At 42.0% G+C, this 25,416-nt stretch overlaps 1 protein-coding gene across 3 annotated transcripts in view; it reads left to right on the top strand.

The window, feature by feature from the left end:
- The window catches only part of PPP2R5D (protein phosphatase 2 regulatory subunit B'delta), a 374,106-nt gene that overhangs the window by 169,313 nt on the left and 179,377 nt on the right, over window positions 1–25,416 (top strand). For all 3 annotated transcript variants that reach the window (XM_029592779.1, XM_029592780.1, XM_029592781.1), the window contains exon 10: window positions 422–475. In XM_029592779.1, coding sequence (XP_029448639.1) covers window positions 422–475 — 54 coding nt within the window. The remainder of the gene's footprint in view (window positions 1–421; window positions 476–25,416) is intronic.

Genomic DNA, 25,416 nt, shown 5'->3' on the forward strand with positions numbered 1-25,416 from the left:
ATGTGCAACTTCCACAAGAGAAATATAATCTGCCAGCTCTGTGCCCTCCTCCCTCAGGAGAACTATCTCTGAAGCTCTACTAGCTCCGTGTCCATCTCTCTCTTGAAGATGCCCCTGATTCAGCTCCATGTTCTTCCCGCTAAGTCTGCAATACCCATGTATTGTCCTCGTTATCTTTTGATGGATTCTTTTATGCCCATTTTTGAAAACAAATAGACCTCTAGTTTGTCAGTTTTTGCTTAGGAGACAGTACCTCTAGTTGTTTCAGGGGATCAGCACATCTGTCACTAATAAGGATTTGGTGGGGGGGGGGGGGTGTCTCTTATTGTTACTTTGTATCAGTTGCTCAGGATAATTGTTGTGCTGGTGGAGCTTGTCATGGCTGAATGTAAATTTACTGACTTTTTATTTCTTGTTCTAGCTCGCTTATTGTGTTGTACAATTCCTAGAGAAGGATAGCAGCTTGACAGAGCCGGTGAGTATAGAAGAGCACCTTCTTTGATTTCAAGCAATATTCTTTGTCCTCAGTAGATACTAATTTTTGTGCAACACAATGGTGCAGTGATATCTGCTGCTCAGCAAGGTAATGGGTCATTCTTCCAGTGGTATAGGCTGGTCTGTACTCTGTACACAGTCTGTTTCAAAATGAAATTGCAGACCTATTACTTGCAATCTCCATTTAAATCAGCTATGGTAACTAAAGATTGGAAGGTGGCCAATGTAATGCCCATTTTTAAAAAGAGCTCTGAGGGCGACCTGGGAAACTACAGATTAGTGAGCATGATTTCGGTGCCAGGCAAAATGGTAGAAGCTATTCTGAAGAGTAAAGTTACTGGCCATCTGGATAGACAAAGAATAATGGAGCAGAGCCAACATGGATTTAAGAAAGGGAAGTCTTGCTTTATAAATCTGTTAAGATTTATTTGAAGGGGTTGTCTTGGGTTCATATTCTCATATTTAATAAAGCGTTCCTGGGTTGGTCTCTCTTTCTCCAGAACCCCATGTCGTTTGTTTAACATATTGCTCCTTAGAGATAATGTATTAGTAAGAGCAATAATTATTTATAAAGACAAAGGAAATCAGACAAAAAAAGATATTTAGTAAAATAATATACTTTATTATATATGAGGAAAATCTTTTAGATCGTCTTATGTGAAATACAGAAAAAAGATAAGATGGTTATCTTATCAATACAGGTTACAAGTCAGGTCTCAATGACTGCTATCTGCTGGTGCGGTAAAGTTGGATATAGCAGTCTTAAACCCTGAATTCACATTGTATTTATACTTTTTTATTTATAGACAATTTATAGTATTTCTTAGAAATGTAGATACTTAATTCCTAGTAAGTGAGTACATCATTTTCCAAGAAATTCATAACCCCAATACTCATGTAATTCATAAGTTATTCCCCTCCAATTCATTACTCACAAAATCCAGAAATTTATAAACTAGATATGTAGGAATCTAAACACATCTTACATCATTTATTCATAGTTAGCTGGCTGTAAGCCTAGCTTAGCCTTGCTATCCAGATATATTATAGTTATATTATGATGCACTGAAAATAACTTATTTCTACATTGCAGGTATAATACTTATATTTTATTATGTTAGAATAAAAGCTTCTAATAGTGAAGTATTTTAAGTATTAGTCTGGCATATAAGCTGATTTACTTTAAAAAAAAAAAGGAAGCCGCCATTTCTCTATTTTTTTTCTCTAGTGATAAAGCATAACACTGCACTGAAAAATGACTTGTCAGTTGTTGACAAATTGCAATCTAGGACAACTAACGCCTTTGGGATGCTTGCCAGTTCTTCTCACTAAGCCTAAGTAATCTCTTGTGAAAATAATGGACGTGCCAGCAGGCAAATTTTCTGAGAAACTGTTTTATTTCTTCATGGGACATTTGTGTATACCTAGGGGTTAAACCATATCCGATATCTGAGATTACTGGTACATTGCTCTGCTGTTTACCAAAGGTGAACTAGCAGATAGCAGAGGTCTTTTCTTAAGGAGTAAGGGGCTTCTTAATACCTGAGAATCCCCTGACATCTGTAATGGTTAATAAACATGTACAGGGATAAGCTGAATTTTAAAAAGGCTCTTGAGGAAATTTAAAAGTTATGGGGCAGGAGGCAATGTCCTGTTGTGGATTAGTTACCGACTAAAGGATAGGAAATGTAGAATAAGACTAAATGGTCATTCTCTCTTTGGAGAAGGGTAAATACTGGTGTGCCCTGGGATCTGTACTGAGACTGGTGCTTTTTAATGTATTTATAAATGGCATGGAAGAGGAAGTGATGACTGACTTGATCAGATTTGCAGATAACTCAAAATTATTCCAAGTTGTTAGATCCTGAGCCAGTTGTGAGGAATTGCAAGATTGGGGGATTGGACATCAAAATGGCAGATGAAATTTAATGAGGACAAGTGCAAAATGATATTTATTTATTTATTTATTTATTTTTGGTTTTTATATACCGAATGTTCCTGTATAATATACATATCACACCGGTTTACAAGGAAAAAAAACTGTCGCCTCGTTGGCGGTTTACATTGAAACAGTTAACAGTTAACGATTATTTGCTGAACAATTAACAAGAACATGAAGATGCAAGGAGGAACTTAGTGTAACTTACATAGAACAAAAAGAACATGATTATTTACATTTCAATAATGAACTCTTGTGGAACTCGTGTACAAGGGGACTGGGGGATAACGACTATGCTGATATTGTCCTTCTTCCTGCTCCTAGCTGTCAGGGAATGCTTGTGTGAAATACCAAGTCTTAAGTTTCTTTTTGAAAGTACTATGACAGGGTTCAAGGCGAAGGTCTGGAGGTAGCGAGTTCCAGAGTGAAGGGCCCGCTGTGGATAGTGCGCGTTTCCTCAGGGAGGATTTTGCCGGCTGGGTGATTAGCCTGTTCTGGTACGCACTTCTAGTCGGTTTCTTGGAGGTGTGTAGCTAGAGTTGAAAAGTTAAGTTGAGAGGAGAGATGTTATGTAGGGCCTTGTGTATCATCATTATGGTTTTAAACTGAATCCTGTATTTAACCGGTAGCCAATGGAGATGCTGGAGGATAGGGGTGATATGATCCCTTTTTTTGGCGTTTGTGAGAATTCTTGCCGTAGTGTTCAGGACCATTTGAAGTGGTTTGGTGGTGCAAGCGGGAAGGCCCAGAAGGAGAGAATTGCAGTAGTCCAGTTTCAGGAGTATGATGGATTGTAGCACCATGCGGAAGTCTCTGTAGAGTAGAAGTGGTTTTAATTTCTTTAATACTTGTAATTTAAAGAAACATTCTTTTGTGGTGTTATTTACAAATTTGTTGAGGCTGTGTCTGTTGTCTAGAAGTACACCCAGGTCTCTTACATAAGGCGAAGTGAGGTTCATGGAGGTATCCGGACATTGGCTAGCGGTGGGAGAGGTGGGTGGGGCATAATTTTCAGGAGCTATGAGGAGGATTTCGGTCTTGTTTGTGTTTAACACCAGGTTGAGGTTGGCATGTAGGTTGTTGATTGCTGAGAGGCAATTATTCCAGAATGACATAGCTTTGTGTAGAGAATCCGCTATAGGGATGAGAATTTGTATGTCATCCGCATATAGGAAGTGTGTTAGCTTGAGGTTGGTAAGTAAATGACAGAGTGGGAGAAGATATATATTGAAAAGAGTGGGTGAAAGAGATGATCCTTGCGGTACCCCCATCTTGGATTCAGTGGGGTGAGACTCTTTGTTGTTTATCTTGACCTTGTAAGATCTGTTCTCGAGAAACGATTTGAACCAGTTGAATGCTGCTCCTGTGATGCCGATGTCAGTTAGACGCTGAAGGAGGCACGAGTGGTTCACGGTGTCGAACGCTGATGAGAGATCCAGAAGTGCGAGGAGGCAAGGTTGGCCTTTTTCCAGATTAAAGATAATAGTGTCTGATAGTGAGGCTAATAGCGATTCGGTGTTCCTGGCCTTCCGGAAACCATATTGGTTTGTGGTGAGGATGTTGTTTTCATCAAGGAATTCTGAAAGTTGTCTGTTAACAACTTTCTCCATAATTTTGGCAATCATAGGAAGGTTTGCTATGGGTCTGAAGTTAGCTGGGTCTGAGGTGGGAAGGTTGGGTTTTTTGAGGAGCGGCTTGAGCATTGCCAACTTGAGTTGGTTAGGGACTTGGCCTTGGGCGAGAGAGCAGTTAATGATGTCAGCAACGGGTTTGGCAATGATGCTAGGAATTGATCTCAGCAGATTGGATGGAATGTGATCTAAAGGATGGGAGGATGGTTTTATCTTCCTAAGGATGTTCTCAATTTCTAAGGTGGACGTGGGCTCAAAGGTGTCAAGCGCTGCTGGGGTTGTGTTGGGTTGTTGAATGGTTGTGTGCGCAGATTGAGAACTGTGGATGATTGAGTCGTTTGGGTGCGGAGATGGCCCCCTGAGGGGGGCTACGAGTGTGGTGATTTTATTATCAAAGAAGTCTGCCAGTTCATTAGCTTTGGTGAGAGCTTGTTCATCTGGTATGACGGGCGTGGGTGGTTTAGTGAGGGCTGATACATAAGAGAATAGGGCTCTTGAGTCAAATATGAAATGGTGTATCTTTTTGGAGAAAAATTCTTTCTTGGTTTTGTTGATGTCGTTTCTATATGAGTTGAGGCACGATTTGTAGGTGAGGAGGGTTGTTGTAGATGGGCTTTTTCGCCATTTGTGTTCCTTACATCTAAGCTCCTGTTTACGTGATTTCAGCTCCGGGGTGAGCCAAGGTTTCCTGTTGTCTTTGGGTTAAGAGATTTTGTTGTCATGGGGCACGTTTGATCTGCAACCTTGTTGGTGATGTTGATCCATGATGACGTGGCTGAGTTGGCGTCAGAGAGGTCCAGATGCACTAGTTCCTTGGCCAGCTGTTCGCTGAGGCGATCTCCTGAGCACTGTTTCCTGACGGATATTGTAATTGATTGTGGAGGAAGCTCCTTGATCTCTAACACGGAGGAAATGATTCGGTGGTCTGTCCACGGTACTGGAAGGCAGGTTGGGCTGGTGTGGGGTGAAATTCCTTCGTTAATGAAGATAAGGTCTAATGTATGACCTGCTTTGTGGGTGGGTTCTTTCACAATTTGTCTAAAGCCCATATGGCTAAGAGGAGAGAAAAGTTTTGCAGTTGGAAGAATGAGGTTGGACATCCACGTGAAGATTGAAGTCTCCTATCAGGATGGCTGGTTTTCCGGAATTTAGGTGTTTGGCTGTTAGTTCAATGATTGGGGATGGGTCTGCTTCCAGAAGTCCAGGAGGAGCGTAAATTAATCCGATTGCCAGGTGTTTTGAGTTGAATAGAGCAAATTCGATATTTGCTAGGTTATTGGAGGCCTGCAATGTCAGACCTAGCCCTTTTTTGGCTGCCAGGAGTAGCCCTCCTCTTTTTTTGAGTCTGGGAATCGAGAGGATATCGTAGGCCTGGATGGGAAGTTGATTTATTAGGACTGTGTTGGTAGGTTTTAACCAGTTTTCTGTGATGGCACAGATGTCAGGTTTTGCATCGGATAGGAAGTCGTTGAGTATATGAGTTTTCTTGGAGATGGATTTTGCGTTGACGAGAGTGAGTGAGAAGAGGGCCAGGCCGAGTAGCTGGGTGACAGGTGTCAGCAGTATGGGCCTGAGCCTCTGTTGGCGATTGTGAGGGGGAGTGGGGGGCTTAGGTGCTCTCCACATGTGGTTGTGGATGATGGGAATTGTGAGAGAGTGCATGGTAGCAGGTAGAGATGGCAGATAGCCAGATGGCAGTGAGGAATAGGTGGAGTCTCTTGGTTGTCGGTATCCTGATGGACGTGGAGGTCTCGGTGCGGGCCTAACCCTGTGGGGAACTGGAGTCAAGTGTGCAGGCCTGCAGAGTGTGGAAGATATGTTGATGGGCCTATGGGTCAAAATAGCGGCTGGAGATCCGGGCTCTGATTTAAATAGGCAGCTAAATGCTGTGCTGGGCCTAACTCTAGAGACCGCTCAGGATGAGATATCAAGCTTAGGGGCTGCCCTGCAGGGCTGCACTAAGGGGCGCACAAAGGGGCCAGCCCCTTTGTTGCGCTCCTTTGGCGTGCAACGCTCTGCGCGCGGCGCCTGAGAGAGAAGAAATTTAAAACCCCTCTGTGTTGCTGCTGATTGGCTGGCTGGGGGAGCTGCCGCAATTGGCTGGCTCCCGGAGGCCGGCTGAATTGCCTGCGAATGTCTCCGAGGTGAGTGGCTTGATTGGAGCTGTGGGCTCGTGGTCGGCGGCAGCCCCGCTGGGGGAGGTGTGCAGAAAAGGTAGCCTTACCCCGGCGGGTCTGGGGCGCCGACTGCGCAGGCCTACCTTGCAGCGATCGAGGGAGCACAAAGGGTCCCTCGATCCTTTCGATAGGAAAGAATAATCCAAACTCTAGGTGCACGATGCTGGGTTCCATATTAGGCATCACCACACAGGAAAAGGTTCTTGGAATCATTGTGGACAATACTTTGAAATTTTCAGCCTAGTTTGCAGCAGTCCAAAAAGCAAGTAGAATTTTGGGTAGTGTTAGGAAAGGTATGAAAAATAGAGGATGTTATAATGCCTCTGTATTGATCAATGGAGTGACTATACTTTGAGCATTATGTGCTGTTCCAGTCACTCCACCTCAAAAAAGATATAGTGAACTAGAAAAGGTACAGAGAAGGATGACCAAAATGATAAAGGAGATGGAATGGTTCCTCTAGCAGGAAAGACTATTTAGGTTAGGGTTTTCAGTCTGGAGAACAGATGGCTAATAGGAGATATGATAGAGATCTTTAAAATCTTGAATGAGGGCAATGGGTAAACAGGGAATGGTATTTACCCTCTGAAATACTACTAGGATTAGGGGATATTCCAGGAAGATATTAGGTAGCACATTTAAAACAGAGAAATTAATTTCATTCAGCACAAAATTAAATTGTGGAATTGGTTGCTAGAGGATGTGATGAAATTAGCATTACTGGGTTTAAAAAGGATTAGGACAAATTTCTGGAGAAAGTCTATAACAAAAACAAACAAGAGGCCAACACTAAATATCTAGTCTTAACTATTTATAAAGCATATCTCAAAATGAAGAAATTCTCTAGACATAAAGATGAACACAGCATCAGACAAATAAATTGGTGCTCAAGAATTACAATCTACCACCTCTTGCCATTCAGTGGGCTGCACTCTATGTCAGAGGCACCTGTAATGCAATTATTTGCTGGATCAAAACTTTATACTAAGACTCACACGTGCATGAAACTACCCACAGAGCTAAAATAATCCTATGAGAAAAAGACTTATCTTAAGCTTTTTGAGAAAAAAGTCCAATGTTTGTTTTTTATTTATTTATTTTTTCAATAAGCCATTGGACATCACTTCTGCTGTGTTCACCTCATCGATAGTCCAACCCAATATAGGCCCATGTTTTGGTGAATAATCTGTCTGCTTGAGGGGTTAGTAACAGCTAAAATAAGAATACAGTAAAATCAACAGAAAAAGTCCATAACCCATTATTAGCCATGTAGACTTGCTTATCTCTGGTTATGAGTAAGAAGGATTGGACCTATGGTTTGCGATCTTGCCAGATACTTGTGACCTGGATGGGCAACTGTCAGACAGGATTGGGGTTGATGGAACTTTGCTTTGACCCAGTATGGCATTTATATTCTTATGAAAGCAAACAAGTAGACAAATTAATTTAAATATTATGATTGTAAATGTTAAAGGACTATCATAAAAAGGTACTGTAGACCTTCATTGCTTTTTCTAACATCCTTGTTCCACTTTCCCTGTTGTAATGTAACTTTTCGCTCTCAGGTTTACCCCCCTTAGTTTATTGTAAACCGGTACGATAAGACCTGGTCTTGAGCATCGGTATATTTAAAAAGAATAAAATAAAATAAATAAATAAATGTATAATCATTGCTCCCAAGGTTCCAAAATTTTGGGGTATTTTTCTTGCAAATAAAATGAATAAACAGCCACTTATCTTTCTTAACTTTAGTGTTCAGTTATTCCATATTGTCTCTGGTGAAACAAATCCCATCAGTCCCAACACGCAGTGTGTTTCGAGTTAAAACTCTGCTTCAGGGGATGGTCTTGCATAGTATCAGATACTGATACTTTTTCACAACAAATTTTTCTGTGACTCTGTATTGACTGTTACATTTATATTCTTACGACAAATTTAAAAAATATATAAAACAATTCAATGTTCTCTCCCTCCTTCTGATACCCCAATCACATTCTTTGGTTTATAGATTTTTATCTCAATTAAAAGAATGACATTTTTCTTAACAGGAATCAATCAGAGATTTATATGGAACAAGGGAGTAATCCACACTTATCAATAGATTAACTGTTGTCCCCTTGTGGATCAATGCAAATTAACATAAAATACACTAAATAAATGTACATAAGAACATAAGATATACCATACTGGATCAGACCAAGGGTCCATAAAGCCCAGTATCCTGTGTCCAGCAGTGGCCAATCCAAGTCACAGATACCTGGCAAGTACCCAACCATTAAACAGATCCCATGCTACTAATGTCCGCAATAAGCAGCAGATATTCCTATTGATTAATAGCGGTTTTTGGACTTCTCTTCCAGGAACTTATCAAAACCTTTTTGTAAACCCATCTACACAAGCTGCCTTAACCACATCATCTGGCAACGAACTCCGGAGCTTAATTGTGTGTTCTGACAAATAATTTTCTCTGATTTGTTTTAAATGTGCTACTGGCTACCTTCATGGAGTGCTGCAGAGTCTTTGTGTTATCCAAAAAGCTAAATAACCGATTCACATTTACCTGTTCAATTCCTTCCATTATTTTGGAGACTTCTATCATAATCCTCCCTCAGCCATCTCTTCTCCAAGACGATCAGCCCTAACCTCTTTAGCGTTTCCTCATAGGGGAGCTGTTCCATGCACTTTATCATTTTGGTCGCCCTTCTCTGTACGTCCTCCAGTGCAGCTATATCTTTTTTGAGATGCGGCGACCAGAATTGCACACAGTACTCAAGGTGCGGCCTCACTATTGAACAATAGAGGCATTATGACATCCTCTATTTTATTTGCCCTTCCCTTCCTAATAATTCCTAATATTCTGTTTGCTTTTTTGATTGCCATAGTACACTGAGCCGACGATTCCAATGAAATATTGACTGACACCCAGATCTTTTTCCTGGGTGGTAATTCCTAAAATGGAACCTAACAGTGTAGCTACAGAATGGGTTCTTTTTCCCTAAATGCATCACATTGCTCTTGTCCACATTATATTTCGTCGGCCATATGGACATCCAATCCTCCTGTCTCGCAAGGTCTTCCTGCAATTTATCACAATCTAGTTGTGACTTAATTACACTGATTAATTTTGTCATCTGCAAATTTGATCACCTCACTCATTGTACCTCTTTCCAGATCATTTATAAATATATTAAAAAGCACCGGTCCAAGTACAGATCCCTGAGGCACTCCACTGTTTATCTTTCTACACTGAGAAAACTGACCATTTAATCCTACTCCGTTTCCTGTTTTTTAGCCAGTTTGTAATCTACAAAAGGATATTGCCTCCTGTTCCATTGGCCCTTCAGCCTTCCTAGAAGCCTCTCATAAGGGACTCCATCAAATGCCTCATCAACTGGTTCACTCTCATCCACATGTTTGTTCACCCCCTCAAAAAATGTAGTAGATTTGTGAGGACTTTAAAGATCCCTACTCCCTTAAAAGCCTTGATTAACTAACAACTCATCAAGATGAAGATGCAGGCAGCAGTCTAGCGGCGAGGGGGGTGGGCCTTCCAGTCCTTTGCATTGACTGCTACATATATGATTATCTATCTGTCAGTCTGTGAGAGGTTGTTTATGTGAGCCAGGGACAAATAATTCCTGGCTCTCAGAAAATGAGTCCAGTCTCTGAAGGTTAGAGTTGCAAACCTGGAGTAGCTGAGGCAGGCAGAGTGATGGGACACAGTAGTTCAGTTCCAGTTCCAGTCTAACAGCCTCTGTGCTGTCTTTGAGAAGGAAGGTCACCTGGATGGAGAGCATCACCTTGGTATAGCAGGAAGTGATCCTGAAGCTATGATCACCTGCTCTCCAGGTGATTCATATTCTCTTGCACCAAGAATGGGTTTCCTACTGTTTGTGCCCAGGAGGAAAGGGTTAGGATGGCCATCATAGTTGGTGATTCAATTATTAAGAATGTAGATTGCTGAGTGGCTGGTAGACCACTTGGTAACTTTGCTGCCTGATGCAAATGTGGTGTTCCTCACACGTCAGATAGGATTTTAGACAGTACTGGAGAAGAGCTGACTGTCATGGTATATGTGAGCACCATAGACATAGGAAGGTGTGGAAGGGAGGTTCTGGAAGCTAAATTGAGTCTTTTAGATAGAAAACTAAAATCTAGAACCTCCAGGGCAGCATTCTTGGAAATGCTCCCTGTTCCACGTGCAGGAACAGGGAGCATTGTAATAGTAATAGGGCAACATTTTGGGGAAAGAAGGAGGCTATTCGGAAAGGATGGAGTCTACCTTAACCAGGGTGGAACCATATCGCTGGCACTAACATTTAATAAGGAGAAAGAACAGCTTTTAAACTAGGAGTGGTTGAGGTTGAAGGAAGGGGTGAGGAGTGACATGGTGGAAGTAATCTGTAAAGGATGTAAGATGAATCTTGTCATGAAAGAAACAGCCAATATCAGGACAAAGTGAAGAAATGGAGACAGGTGTGTCAGATGGATATAGAAGGCTTAGTGAGTTTGAGGTGTTTGCCTGCCAGTTGTCAGTGGTCCTTCTCAATGCTCATTGTTCAGTGAACATTTATTTATTTATTTATTTTAAGTTTTTCTATACCGGCATTCGCGATGAATCCTTCTCTCTGTTTCCTGTCTTTTAGCCAGTTTGTAATCCACGAAAGGACATCGCCACCTATCCCATGACTTTTTACTTTTCCTAGAAGCCTCTCATGAGGAACTTTGTCAAACGCCTTCTGAAAATCCAAGTATACTATATCTACCGGTTCACCTTTATCCACATGTTTATTAACTCCTTCAAAAAAGTGAAGCAGATTTGTGAGGCAAGACTTGCCTTGGGTAAAGCCATGCTGACTTTGTTCCATTAAACCATGTCTTTCTATATGTTCTGTGATTTTATTCTTTATAACACTTTCCACGATTTTTCCCGGCACTGACGTCAGGCTCACCGGTCTGTAGTTTGCCAATTATTATCAATCACATCTTTTAGAAGCTCTGAGGTACATTATAAAAAAGAGCACGTGCGCGATTCTTACTAAAATCCGGGGTCGGTGCGCGCAAGGGGGTGCACATTTGTATAACTTGCACGTACCGAGCCCTGTGTGCGCTGCCCGTTCCCTCCGAGGCCGCTCCGAAATCGGAGCGGCCTCGGAGGGAACTTTCCTTCCGCCTCCCCCCACCTTCCCCTACCTAACCCACCCCCCGGCCCTATCTAAACCTCCCCCCCTACATGGCGCACGCCGGTCGGGCTGCCGCGCGCCATGTTCCGGTCCGGGGGCTGGTGTGGAGGCTGCGGCCACGCCCCCGGGCCGAAACCACGCCCACGGCACCGCCCCTGTATGACGCACTGACCGCGTCACGCCCCCCGACACGCCCACCCCAAGAAAGCCCTGGGACTTACGTGCTTCCCGGGGCTTTGCGCGCGTCGGAAGCCTATGCAATATAGGCTCGGCGCGCGCAGGGCCGTTTTAGAAGGGTTATGCGCGTAACCCTTTTAAAATCCGGCCCTCTCTCTTTTCTCATTTTTATTTACTTGCTTAAAGATTTATTTCTCTTACAATAGCTATTTTAGTTTATCCTACTGTTCTGTTTCACAAATGTCTCCCTCCTCCATCTTAACAAAGTTGGTAGTCTTGAAGTGCAGGACCCTGACCTTTGTGTGACCCCCTCACAGTTACTTGAACTTGAGAAACACTTTCCCAGTTCACTATTGGTCCTTCCTTTCTCTGACCCTGACCTTTGTGTGACCCCCTCACAGTTACTTGAACTTGAGAAACACTTTCCCAGTTCACTATTGATCCTTCCTTTCTCTGAGGTGAGCTTAATAAATGGAGTCCAAGATTTCTTCACTAATATTTTTTCAGATGAAATAGTCCCATTGCAATACAGTCCCCTTCAGTGCAGTCTTATGGGTGCAGGAGGATGTAAATTATACCAGTGTGAATGAAAGTGCCACCTCTTCTTTCCAAGACCACGCATGGTGCCTCCTTCATTCTCCATACCCCCTGTATTGTTCGTTTAATGTTCCTCTTTATACAAAGTGCTACTTCTACCTAGCCAGTGCCCCAAGCTCCTGCCATTGTGGGGCCCATGCAAGAAACTGCATAATTATGCTACATAATTTGACTTCATTTTCATTTTTAACTTACATATGACCTTTACAACCTGGTGCACATCAACAAACGTGAAGCTCCCCTACTTAATTAATTAATTAATTTATTTATTTATTTATTTAAGGCTTTTATATACCGACATTAGTGTGCAAACATCATGTCTGTTTACATTGAAACTAAAAGGAAGGAAAGGAAAATACAATGAACAGGGGTGTGGGGAGGGGACAAAGCATAAGGCTGCAGAAGGAGATAAAGCAGAGGAAGCAGAAACAGTAACGGTAGTGAACATTTTACAATATGGAGTAAAAATATATATACACTATATACAAGGGCCGAAGATCAAATTGTGTGTCAATAGAACTAGGGGCGTGGGTGCAAGTTTGAGTCAAACTGTGAAGGAACTGAAGAGAGAAAAGGTCTAATCGGGGTAGGCTATTCGGAAGAGCCAGGTCTTTAGTTTCTTTCTAAATTTTGTGTAACATGATTCAGTCAAAGGGGGGTTGGAAGGGAGTTCCAGTGCCTGGGGCCTGCGATAGAGATTGCTCTATCCCTTGTGGAAGAGAGGTGGGTTTTTTTAAGGGAGGGTATTGTGAGGGTACCCTTGTTGACGGTTCTAGTGGGCCGATCAGAGCGTGTGAGGAGGAAAGGTTCATCAAGCCAGTCAGAGTTATGAGAGTAAAGGGATTTGTGGATAATGGACAGGGTTTTAAAGAGGATGCGGGATGTGATGGGGAGCCAATGAAGGTCTTTGAGTATGGGGGTAATATGTTCGGATTTCTTGGTGTTTGTGATGACTCTAGCTATGGAGTTCTGGAGCATTTGTAGAGGCTTGATGGAGGAGGAGGGCGTTACAATAGTCGAGTTTTGAGGAGAGTGTGGCCTGAATGACAGTCCGGAAGTCTTGGTGGTGGAGGAGGGGTTTCAGCTTTTTTAGAATATTTAGCTTGAAGAATCCCTCTTTGAGGATGGAGTTAATATATTTTTTTAGGTTTAATTGCTGGTCCAAGATAACTCCAAGGTCTCTTACATAAGGTTGAGATGACGTGACTTTGAAGACTGGGTCGTTAGAGATAAGGGGTTTGGGGGGTTGGTGCGGGGATATGAGGAGTAGTTCCGTTTTTGATGTATTGAGGGCGAGGTGGATATGTGTGAGGAAATCATTTATGGTGGAGAGACAAGACTTCCAGTATGCCAGGGTATTAGATAGAGAATTCTGAATGGGGATGATGATTTGCACATCATCAGCGTAGAGATAGAATTTGAGGTCGAGGTTAGTGAGTAGGTGACAGAGGGGGGTGAGATAGATGTTGAATAAGGTGGAGAAGAGGGAGGAACCTTGTGGGACACCCTGGGACAGGGGGTAGGGTGCTGATTCTGCGCTTCCGATTTTGACGGAGAATTTCCTGTTGGATAGGTAGGATTTGAACCATAGGAGGGCAGTACCAGAGATGCCTATTTCAGACAATCGGGTGAGGAGGTAGTCGTGATCAATGGTATCGAAGGCCGCGGAGATGTCTAGTAGTGCAAGGAGGTAGCATTTACCTTGATCCATGCCTCTGAGGATATGATCTGAGAGGGTGAGGAGAAGTGTTTCCGTGTTGAAGTGCTTGTGGAAACCAAATTGGGTGGGGTGCAGTATTTTGTAGTTTTCAAGGTGTTCGGTGAGTTAACTATTTTTTCCATAATCTTAGAGATGAAAGGTAGGTTGGAGATTGGGCGGAAGTTGGAAGGGTCTTTGGAGTCTAGAGAGGGTTTCTTGAGTAGAGGTTTGACAATTGCTTGTTTGAGTGGGTCAGGGACGCATCCTGAGGAGATAGAGGAGTTAATGATGTCCGCAATTGGCTTGGCAATGGAGTTCGGGATGGAGAGGAGGCTTTTTGTGGGTATGGTATCGGATGGGTGACAAGCGGGACGGAGCTTTTTTAGAACTGCTTCAACTTCCTTAGCTGAAGTAGGCTCCAGAGTTTCAAGAGTAGTGGTGATGAGGTCAGAGTGGGGGAAGGAGAAAGAGAGGGTTGTGGATGTGGGGTGTTGGAATCTGAGGAGGATGTTGGCGATTTTATTGTGAAAGAATTGGGCGATTTCTTCACTTTTGGCGGAGGCTTCATTGTCAAGGGATGGGGCTTGGGGTGACTTGGTGAGGTTGGAAACATAGGTGAACAGCGCCTTTGGGTTATACATGTATTCATGGATTTTAGAGGCATAGAAGTTGCGTTTGGTGTTGAGGGTGGAGGTTCTGTAGAGATGAAGGGCAGGTTTGTAGATGGAGGTGTTTTGGGAGGATGGGGCCTTGCGCCAGATTCTTTCCTGCTGCCTAAGTTTGTGTTTTAAGGCTTTCAGCTCAGCTGTGTACCAAGGTTGGCGGTTTGTGGTCAGTTGTTTCAGTTCACGTCTGGATATTGGAAATAATTTAGTCATCTTAAGGGATTTACACTGTTAATTCAGGGCTGATTGAACATCCTGTCATCTAAACCAATAAAATCTTACTTATGTTCCCCCACATTCTCATCATCCTCTCATAACATAAAAATTGCCGTACAGGATCAGACTGAAGGTCCTTCAAGCCCCCACATCCTTTTTCCAACAATGGCCAATCCAGGATGCTGCTAACTCCCAGGGAATAAGTAGTAGCTTTCCCCAAGTCTACCAGTTAATAACAGTTTATGGATTTCTCCTCCAGGAACTTGCCAAATCTATTTTTAAAACTCAGCTACCTTTACCACATCCTCCGGCAATGAATTTCCAGAGTTTCTCTGAAATTTTCTCTGATTTGTTTTAAGTTTGCTACTTGCTAACTTCATGGAGGGGTCCCCTAGTCTTTGTATTTTTTGAAAGAGTAAATAACTAATTCACATTTATCCGTTCTATTCTACTCATCATTTTATAGACCTCTATCATGTCCCCCTTCAGCCATCTCTTCTGTAAGCTGAACAGCCCTAACCTCCTTCCTCTTTCCTCATAGAGGAGCCATTTCATCCCTTTTATTATTTTGATTGCCCTTCTTTGTATCTTTTCCAGTTCAACTATATCTTTATTGAGATGCAGTGACCAGAATTGTGCACAGTACTCTAGGTGCAGACTCAGCATGGAGCGATACATAGAAACACAACTGCAGAAAAAGACCATATGGCCCATCTGTTGAATTTATCTAGCCCTTACAATTCCCATCAGTCCCTCAGAGATCCCCAGTATTTATCCCATGCTTTCTTGAATTCAGATACCGTTTTTGACTCTACCACCTCCACTGGGAGGCTGTTCCACACATCCATCACCCTCTTTACAAAATAATCTTTCCTAAGATTACTTATAGACTCAGTTATAATCACAGGAAATATTTCTTTATAGAGAGGGTGATGGATGTGTGGAACAGCCTCCCAGTGGAAGTAGTAGAGACAAAAACAATAACTGAATTCAAGAAAGCATGGGATAAATACAGGGGATCTCTAAGGAGCCGATGCAATAAAGTCACGTAGAAAGCGGGCACTGAACAGTCAGCACCTGCTCTCTTAACGCAAAGGGGGGCACCATGCAATATTTAAATTAGGGGGGTCGCGTTAGCAAGGATGCGCTAGACTGCGCATGATGCAAGACGCATGATGCAAGATGCAGATAAACCTGGCATTGGTTTTAGTCGCTAAAAAACAGCAGCACTGTGACCCCAGCCTAGCACTTCTTATGCTTTAATATTCAGCAAACTGGCAACAACGCTCCCCCAAAAAAACTGTTACACCAGAGAGGCAGGCAGCGGCTCATGGAGTCAGTCCAACTCCACTGAAAGAAGAGGCCAGTAAAATAACAATAATTATAATAATAATGAGCCGTTTTACATTGCATGCCAGAATAGCCCTAGTTAGCCCTGGCCAAGCTGCAAGGGGCAGACAAGCAACAAGCCCCACGCTAAAGTCTCCTCTCCCTTTCCGGGCTCTGCAAATCCCCCTACCAACCCCAACAAAAAAAAAAAATTCTCTCTCTATGTAACAGGTATATAGAAACATAGAAATGACGGCAGAAGAAGACCAAATGGCCCATCTAGTCTGCCCAGCAAGCTACGCACTTTATCCATTTTTTTCCCCTTTTTTTTTCTCTCCCACCTGTTACTATTGGCTTCCAGTACCCTCCAGCCCTAATTCCCCTCCACCCCACCACCAATTTAGAGAGCAGCGCCGTATCTGCATCCAAGTGAACGTCCAGCTCAATTAGGGGAAGCAACCGCTGTAACAAGCAGGCCACACCCTTACCCCATACCCACCCCTGTTTTTATTTTTTTTTTTGTTTTTTGTTTTTTTTTGGAGCTAGCAGCCCTCCATCCTTCCGCTCCGTGAAGGTGGAACACCAACTACTGGCCACTGGCATCCCGCTCCGTGAATGCCTCTGTGGCTACTGCCGCTCCGTGCAGTGTTTGAATGCCTCTGTGGCTACTGCCACAGAGGCATTCAAACACTGCACGGTTTCCCTTACTGCCGTATGGCAGTCACGAAAACAGACACCAGTAACGAAAACTGATGCCGTTAAACTTGGCATCGGTTTTTGTGATGGGCCTGATGGTCAAATTTTTTCTTTTATTTCTTTTCTTTTATTCTTTTTTTGATGCGCACATCTATTAACACCTGCTCCTGGCAGGCGTTAATAGATGACAGTTAAATGGGTGTCGGAGACCCACATTTTTCTTTTTGCATCGGGAGTGAATGCCTAATAGCCTCATTCACATGCATTTGCATGTGAAGAGCGCTATTGCATTCACTCCGCGTTAGACGCGCGTTGAATATTTGCTAATCCCCATATTGCATTAGGGGATTGATTAGCACTTATTGAACCCGTGTCCAACTGAACGTTAAGAGTGCGCTCGGCTCAGCGCACCGCACCATATTGCATCGGCCCCTAAGGAATTGATGAGAATTATGATGCTAAATTAATTGGACGGATGGGCAGACTGGATGGGCCATTTATTCTTTTTTTTTTGCTGTCATGTTTCTATATTTCTATGATTATGCGAATGTTTTTTGACGGCTTCTGTTGAAAATATCGATCTTCTCACTCAAAGCCAGCTTCTGTTCTAAATTATCATCTTTGTTACAGACCTCAGCCATTGATGTCTCTAGCAATGGTAACATGGAATAGACTTAGCTTTTGGGTACTTGCCAGGTTCTTATGGCCTGGATTGGCCACTGTTGGAAACAGGATGCTGGGCTTGATGGACCCTTGGTCTGACCCAGTATGGCATTTTCTTATGTTCCTATGTTCTTATGTACTTCCATGTGACCTATTGTTTTGGTGGAATTTTCCTACACTGGCAACCATTTCATCCACTTTTTCAACCACCATGGCTAATTTGTTAATAATGTTTGAGGTAAGCTTTTCAGAAAATCTTTTGAACAAATTTTGCAGGATTTTAGTAGAATCCATGGAAGTTGCCAGTATAGGCCAGTCATCATCTGAGATGGGGGTCGTTACCTGTACAGGTTTTTCCCATGGGTGTAGACTTGCTAGGCGATTTAGAAGACTTTTTAGCCCTAAATGCAGGCAAGGATTTCCTCTGCTGGTCTATGTTGCCATTTCTCCAAGGAAAAAACTAATTTTTAAACAGGATGGATGAAATAGGTCATGGGAACAATTCTCACAAGCTGCCTCTCACTAGCAACGCATCATGTGACCCTGCTGTCAGATCTTTTGATGTCTTTCATAAAAGAACTAATTATGGAGGTTCCTTGGGAGGAGTGCAGTAGGCTGGCCAGTGTGTATTTAGGTAAATGGTTCTTTAGGAACTCTGGATGCTTTCATCTCAGGGACTTAAAATTTAGGGTCTGGATTTTGGGAAATCTTAGAATTTAAAAAGTTTTCGGGAGATGTAAACTATTGGGGTATATTCTTTAGACAGTATGTAGGAATTATTAAGAAGGGAATAGCAAATAAAAAGGAGAATGTCATAAAGCCTCAATATCGCTCCATGGTGAGACCGCACCCTGAATACTGGTCACTGCATCTAAAAAAAAAAAAAAAAGTTGCACTGAAGAAAGTGCAGGGAAGGGCGACCAAAATGATAAAGGAAATAGAATGAATCCCCTATGAGGACAGGCTAAAGAGGTTAGGACTGTTCAGCTTGGAGAAGAGACGGCCTTGTGGGATATATAATAGTGGCCTTTAAAATCATGAAAGGAGTTGAATGGGCAATTGTGAAATGGTTATTTACTCCTCTGTTTATAATACAAAGACTAGGGAGCATTCCATGAAGTTAACAAGTAGCACATTCAAAACAAATTGGAGAACTTTTTTCACTCAAATGAGCAATTAAGCTCTGGAATTCATTGCTAGAAGATGTGGTTAAGGCAGTTAGTGTAACTGGGTTTAAAAAAGGTTTGGATAAGTTTCTGGAGGAGAAGTCAATAAACTGCTATTAATCAATAGGAAATAACCAATGCTTGTTGCCAGCATTAGTAGCATGGGATCTGTTTAATGTCTGGGTACTTGCCAGGTACTTATTTTATTTTTATTTATTTGAAGCTTTTTTATATCGACGTTAAAGGGACATCACATCAGTTTACAAGTAACAATCGGGAAGTAGTACATAAAACTAGTTAACTTTACAGGGAAAAGGACGATATAAAAGAAGGTGGAACAAAATATATCTAGATAAGGAGCATAAATGCGAAACAGTAAAACATACTGGAAATAGAAGAGGAAGAGTAAACTGTGTGGATTATACGAGAACGAGGGATGGTATAACATTATAAAGAGGGGCAATAAGAATAAACAATATTAATAAATACAGCATTGTGCTAGAGGTGGAGTCGGGGGGGGTGGAGCCTGTTTGAAGAGCCAAGTTTTTTGTTTCTTTTACTTGTGACTTGGATTGGCTACTGTTGGAGACAGTGTACTGGGCTTGATGGATCCTTAGTCTGACCCGGTAATGCATATCTTATGTTCTTAATTTGGCCCTGTAGGGGATTGGAAGCCAGTGTAGTTTGTATAGAATGGATGTAATGTGACCCTATTTCAGCCCTCTAGCAATCTCGATGCAAATTTTTTATTAAGCTGAAGTTGTACGTTTTGAGGTCAGACCATTATGTAATTGTTATAGTAGTCCAGAAGTGAGGTTATCATGACATGGTCCATCATGCTAAGATGTCTCTTCTCAGTGGAAGGGTAGATTTTTTTCAGTTAAGTGCATATGGAAGAGGCAGTTTTTAAACATTGCCTGGACTTTGGATCACAAAGTGGGTGATGCATTTAGCCGCAATAGTGCTTTAATATGTGTTCAACAGTATATATGCGTGATAATTTGCTTGCCCTGCCTAGGTTTCCTTACCTATTACAATGACCTGCTTTGCATGCAATTTACCAAGTGCCTGTAACTAAAAACTCACCTGAGCTAAAAAAATTCTAACTTACCCCTATCAATTAAAAAGCAGAATGAAAATACAAACAAAAAACAAACTTTGAAATGTTTGTATGCTAATGCCAGAAGTCTAAGTAGTAAGATGGGAGAATTAGAATGTATAGCAGTGAATGATGACTTAGACTTAATTGGCATCTCAGAGACATGGTGGAAGGAGGACAACCAATGGGACAGTGCTATACCGGGGAACAAATTATATCGCAATGACAGAGAGGAGCACCCGGGAGGAGGTGTCGCGCTTTATGTCTGGGATGGCATAGAGTTCAACAGGATAAACATCCTGCATGAGACTAAATGCAAAATTGAATCTTTATGGGTAGAAATCCCATGTGTGTCGGGGAAGACTATAGTGATAGGAGTATACTACCATCCACCTGGTCAAGATGGTGAGACTGATAGTGAAATGCTGAGAGAAATTAGAGAAGCTAACCAAATTGGTAGTGCAGTAATAATGGGAGACTTCAATTACCCCAATATTGACTGGGTAAATGCATCATTGGGACACGCTAGAGATATAACGTTCCTGGATGGAATAAATGATAGCTTTATGGAGCAATTAGTTCAGGAACCAACGATAGAGGGAGCAATTTTAGATCTAATTCTCAGTGGAGCACAGGATTTGGTGAGAGAGGTAACGGTGGTGGGGCCACTTGGCAATAGTGATCATAATATGATCAAATTTGAATTAATGACTTTCAAAAGGGAAACTTTGATAAAATGAGAAAAATTGTCAGAAAAAAACTAAAAGGAGCAGCTACAAAAGTAAAGTGTGCAAGAGGCGTGGTCATTGTTAAAAAAAAAACCCAAAAAACCCCCCACATTTTAGAAGCACAGTCCAGATGTATTCCACACATTAAGAAAGGTGGAAAGAAGGCAAAACGATTACCGGCATGGTTAAAAGGGGAGGTGAAAGAAGCTGTTTTAGCCAAAAAATCTTCATTCAAAAATTGGAAGAAGGATCCAACAGAAGAAAATAGGATAATGCATAAATGTTGGCAAGTGAAATGTAAGACATTGATAAGACAGGCTAAGAGAGAATTTGAAAAGAAGTTGGCCATAGAGGCAAAAACTCACAGTAAAAACTTTTTTTTTTATTTAAAGTTTATTAATTTTTTCCAATGATTACATCATGAAAAACATATACAAATATGTATCCCAATTTTCAGAAGAAAACATTTACACCAAATGTATATTATATATCTTTTTATCTATTGGCTTACATATAACATAATATGGGGGAGCATAACATATATATAGCATATTAAGAATGCTATATATATGTCATTTCTTGTTATATGGTTGACTTTGTTATTCCCCTCATGTTATCTGTAAACCGATCTGATATGAATTTTCTTTCATGAAGGTCGGTATATAAAAATGTTAAATAAATAAATAAATAAATAAATAAACATATAATTATTAAGGAAATTTAATCTCTATATAGCCCCAATTTTCTTTCTTGGGACTACAATCAGACATTAATTAATCAATAAATGGATAAAGGAGATTACATTTCACTTTAAGGACCCTTTACTTATAATATTTCAGTTTCAGATCTCGACTTATCTAACAAGAATGTCTCTAAATGAACATAAACAGGGAAATTTTAAGAAGAAAGTTGCCCCCAGAGCTACCACACGGTGTTTCAGTGCTAGGAAGGTTTTCATCCTTGCTTGGGTGGCTCTAGCGACATCTGGGAATATTTGGATCTTGCCTGATAAAAAGGCAATAAAAAGAGTGGCCCTATTCTCAATAATGTCCAGTGACTCCTCCAAGAAGGTTGAAATACCTAAACTTGGTGGAGTCTCTACATCATTATTCTGAATATTCCTCTCCTTTTTCATATTAAAGTAATATATTTTAGATAGATTAGGAAATTCTTCATCTATATACATTAGTACTTCTCTAAGAAATTTTTAAAACATTTCTAGAGGAGAAAGCAATCGAGTAATTGGAAAATTCACCACTCTAAGATTTTTTTACCTCAATGAATTCTCTATACGTTCTATTTCTTTATGAATATTTAAACTATCTCGCATAAATATAGTTTCAGAAGATTGAACTAATTGCATCTTATCCTTTAAATCTCATAATTCTTTTTCACATTTATAACTCTAGTCCCTTGCTCTTTTATTTTCTCAGTATTAAGGTTTATCACTGCAGACAAAGATCTATTCATAATGGCAATATTACTATCTAATTTTGAAATAATTTTCCACACATCAGACAATGTAACATTATCTGGAGGATTTTCCATTATAATGTTAGTTGAGAGAACTGGATTAAATTCATTTGGTAAAACATTAAACATTTCTCATTCCCTTCGTTTCTTGCTTGTTACCAAGCTTACTTCCAGAGGACTACATCCTACCAGTTCTGTCACCAATTCAGAGGAAGGGCTCTTACTTGGCTGAGGTGGTAAAGGTGGTCCTTCTCCAGGGCTAATGGAAGCCAACGAAGAGCTTCCTATTGCTCCCTCATTTGGATCATACCTCTGTCTAATGACATGCTGATCCATTGGGCCGGTGCTGATTTGAGACACTGGTGACGAAGTCAGAGTCTTTGCTTTCCTCTTCTTCCCCATTCAGAAGAAGGATTCAACAAAGACAGATTCCTGGCCAAACACCCAAACTCACCCGGACTAAGCCGGACCAAGCCGCGCGCCCCTTTGGCACGCGCGGCTTAGGCATCACAGCGCCGCGCCATGGCAGATTTTGAAGCCGTGGCCATGCCCCTTCGACGTGCTCGGCAGTGTCTCCTCTGCCACTGATGTTATCAAAAAGTCCAGGGCCCTCACGGCAGGCAAAACCCAGGTCTGCCAGATGGTATTAAGAGAAAAGTCCTTTCTTTTAGCGGTAGGTCGTGGGGAGAGGTGGCCGACAGCCCACTCCTTCTACTTCTATCTCCCCCACAGTAAAAACTTTTTAAAATATATCCGAAGCAGAAAGCCTGTGAGGGAGTCAGTTGGACCGTTAGATGATCGAGGGGTTAAAGGGGCACTTAGAGAAGATAAGGCCATCGCAGAAATATTAAATGATTTCTTTGATTCGGTGTTTACCGAAGAGGATGTTGGGGAGGTACCCGTAATGGAGAAGGTTTTCATGGGTAATGATTCAGATGGACTGAATCAAATCACGGTGAACCTAGAAGATGTGGTAGACCTGATTGACAAACTGAAGAGTAGTAAATCACCTGGACCAGGTGGTATATACCCCAGAGTTCTGAAGGAACTAAAAAATGAAATTTCAGACCTATTAGTAAAAATTTGTAACCTATCATTAAAATCATCCATTGTACCTGAAGACTGGAGAATAGCTAATGTAACCCCAATATTTAAAAAGGGCTCCAGGGGCGATCCAGGAAACTACAGACCGGTTAGCTGACTTCAGTGCCAGGAAAAATAGTGGAACGTGTTCTAAACAGCAAAATCACAGAACATATAGAAAGACATGGTTTAATGGAACAAAGTCAGCATGGCTTTACCCAAGGCAAGTCTTGCCTCACAAATCTGCTTCATTTTTTAGAAGGAGTTAATAAACATGTGGATAAAAGTGAACCGGTAGGAGACCACGTGATGCGGTGATCGGGGAAGGTCGCACAGCTCCCTACTCCGTGTGTAGGCCCCTACAAAAGCTAACAAATAGACCGTAAAACCTTTGTCTCGTTGTTCCACCGCAGAGGCACTCGTGCTAGAGATAGACGGCAATCGCCGACGGTAATCCTTTACTGCAGAAAATGACCACACGTCTAGTGAGGAAAGAAAAACCAAAAGCAGCTGATACGGCAGCTAAGATGGCGGAGAACCGTGAAGAGCCTGACTGCGTAGGGCTAGATGAGAACGCGGTACTGCGACTTACCGAAGCGGTGATTCAGGGTTTGGATCCAAAGTTCGCCACTTTACAAGAAAACTACACGACTATCAAAGAAGCTTTGGGAGATATAGGACACTGCATAGATATCGCAGAGGGGCGCATTTCCGCAGTGGAGGAAGATGTGATGGCGGCAACCACGCGGTTAGGAGTGCTGGAGCAGGAAGTCAAAAAGGCCGTGAGTAAAATTGAAGATCTCGAAAATCGTGCGAGACGAAATAACTTAAAATTTATGGGTTTCCCCGAAAGCATACAGGACGGGGAATTAAAATCCCTACTTGAACAGTGGCTGCCTGAGGCGCTGAAATTGGAGGGCTTAAGGGGAAAAATAACAGTGGAACGAGCGCATAGGCTTGGCCCGAGAAGGGATTCTGAGACTAGACCCCGATTAGTCATAGCAAAATTCCTTGATTGGACTCAAAAATCCTTAATCCATGCCGCTTTTAAAAAAGCGAAGGACTTAAAATATCAAGACCAAAAAATTATCATATTTCAAGACTTCTCGGCAGCTGTTGCGGCCAAAAGAAAGCTCTTCTCCACGTGCAGCGATATGTTTAATAAAAATATACGGTTTGCCCTGCAATTCCCCGCCACTCTTCGGGTCTGGAAAGATGGGAAAATACATAATTTTGATACGCCAGAAAAGGCAGTCGCCTGGCTGAACACTACCAACCCATAAAGACTAGAGGCTATCCATCGCCACGTGGGTTTTCTTCTCTACAGAGATAAAAGTAATTATACAGTTATGTAGAAATGCCTCTGTTTATACTGTTACGGTTTGTGGTTTGTTTTTTTTCTTCTTTTTAAAATGCTGGGACTTATCTAAAGGGGAGATTGCTAAGTTACACTTTTCGTGGCCCAGAGGGCATTCAAGATGTTTTAATACTACACCAGTATGACATAAGCCATCCTGGGCTCCTGACAGTGGCATATGCCCCCCATCATTGAACAGGCTTTGATTATTCAATCGGCAACATACTTTTACAGAGGGAGTCCACACCCGAACGCATCTACATGGATCTCCAGCCCCGTTTTTTTATTGAAGAGAGGGGCTACTACTTATTAGGGAGTGATTCAATAAGGGGAGGGGATAGGGATAAAGGGTTCAGGGGATACGGGAATAGATGGTTATTAGTAGTGCACTCACTGGGAAGGGGAAAGGAACAAATAATGCGGGCACTGGGCACGCGGAGAGGATGGAGACAGAGGGGACAATCGCAGATCACTCGAAAAAGAAGCAAAAGCCGGGGACTAGATGCAAACTGGTTATTGCGGCTGAGTGGCTTCCCGCTGAGGGCTGAGCTGGGCGGTCTGTCAGCGAGAAAAGAGCTACAGTATCACAAAGGCTACCACCGGATGATTGGATGAATAATCTTCGGATTAGTTCGTGGAATGTGGGGGGCTTGGGTTCCCCAATTAAACGACAGAAAATATTGAGCGCCATTAATAGAAAACATATCGATATTATTGGGCTTCAAGAAACACATCTCACAGAGGTGGAAAGCAAAAAACTAAAAAGAGGATGGGTCGGCCAATGCTTTTTTACTCCAGCACTGGGAAAGAAAGCAGGCACGGCTCTATTAATCCAAAAAAATGTCAGATTTGAAAGTAAGAGGCAGGTGTCTGATCCAAACGGCCGAAGTCTTATTGGCATAGGCAAACTGAATGGCAGGGATGTAACTATTTGTTCAGTTTACGCGCCAAACCAATACTCCCATCTCTTTTTCCAACAATTATTTATTTTATTTATTTATTTATTTAAATTCTTTTAATATACCGATGCTCAAGACCAGGTC

This window comes from Rhinatrema bivittatum, chromosome 3 (genome assembly GCF_901001135.1).
Source record: "Rhinatrema bivittatum chromosome 3, aRhiBiv1.1, whole genome shotgun sequence".
Taxonomy (NCBI): Eukaryota; Metazoa; Chordata; class Amphibia; order Gymnophiona; family Rhinatrematidae; genus Rhinatrema; species Rhinatrema bivittatum.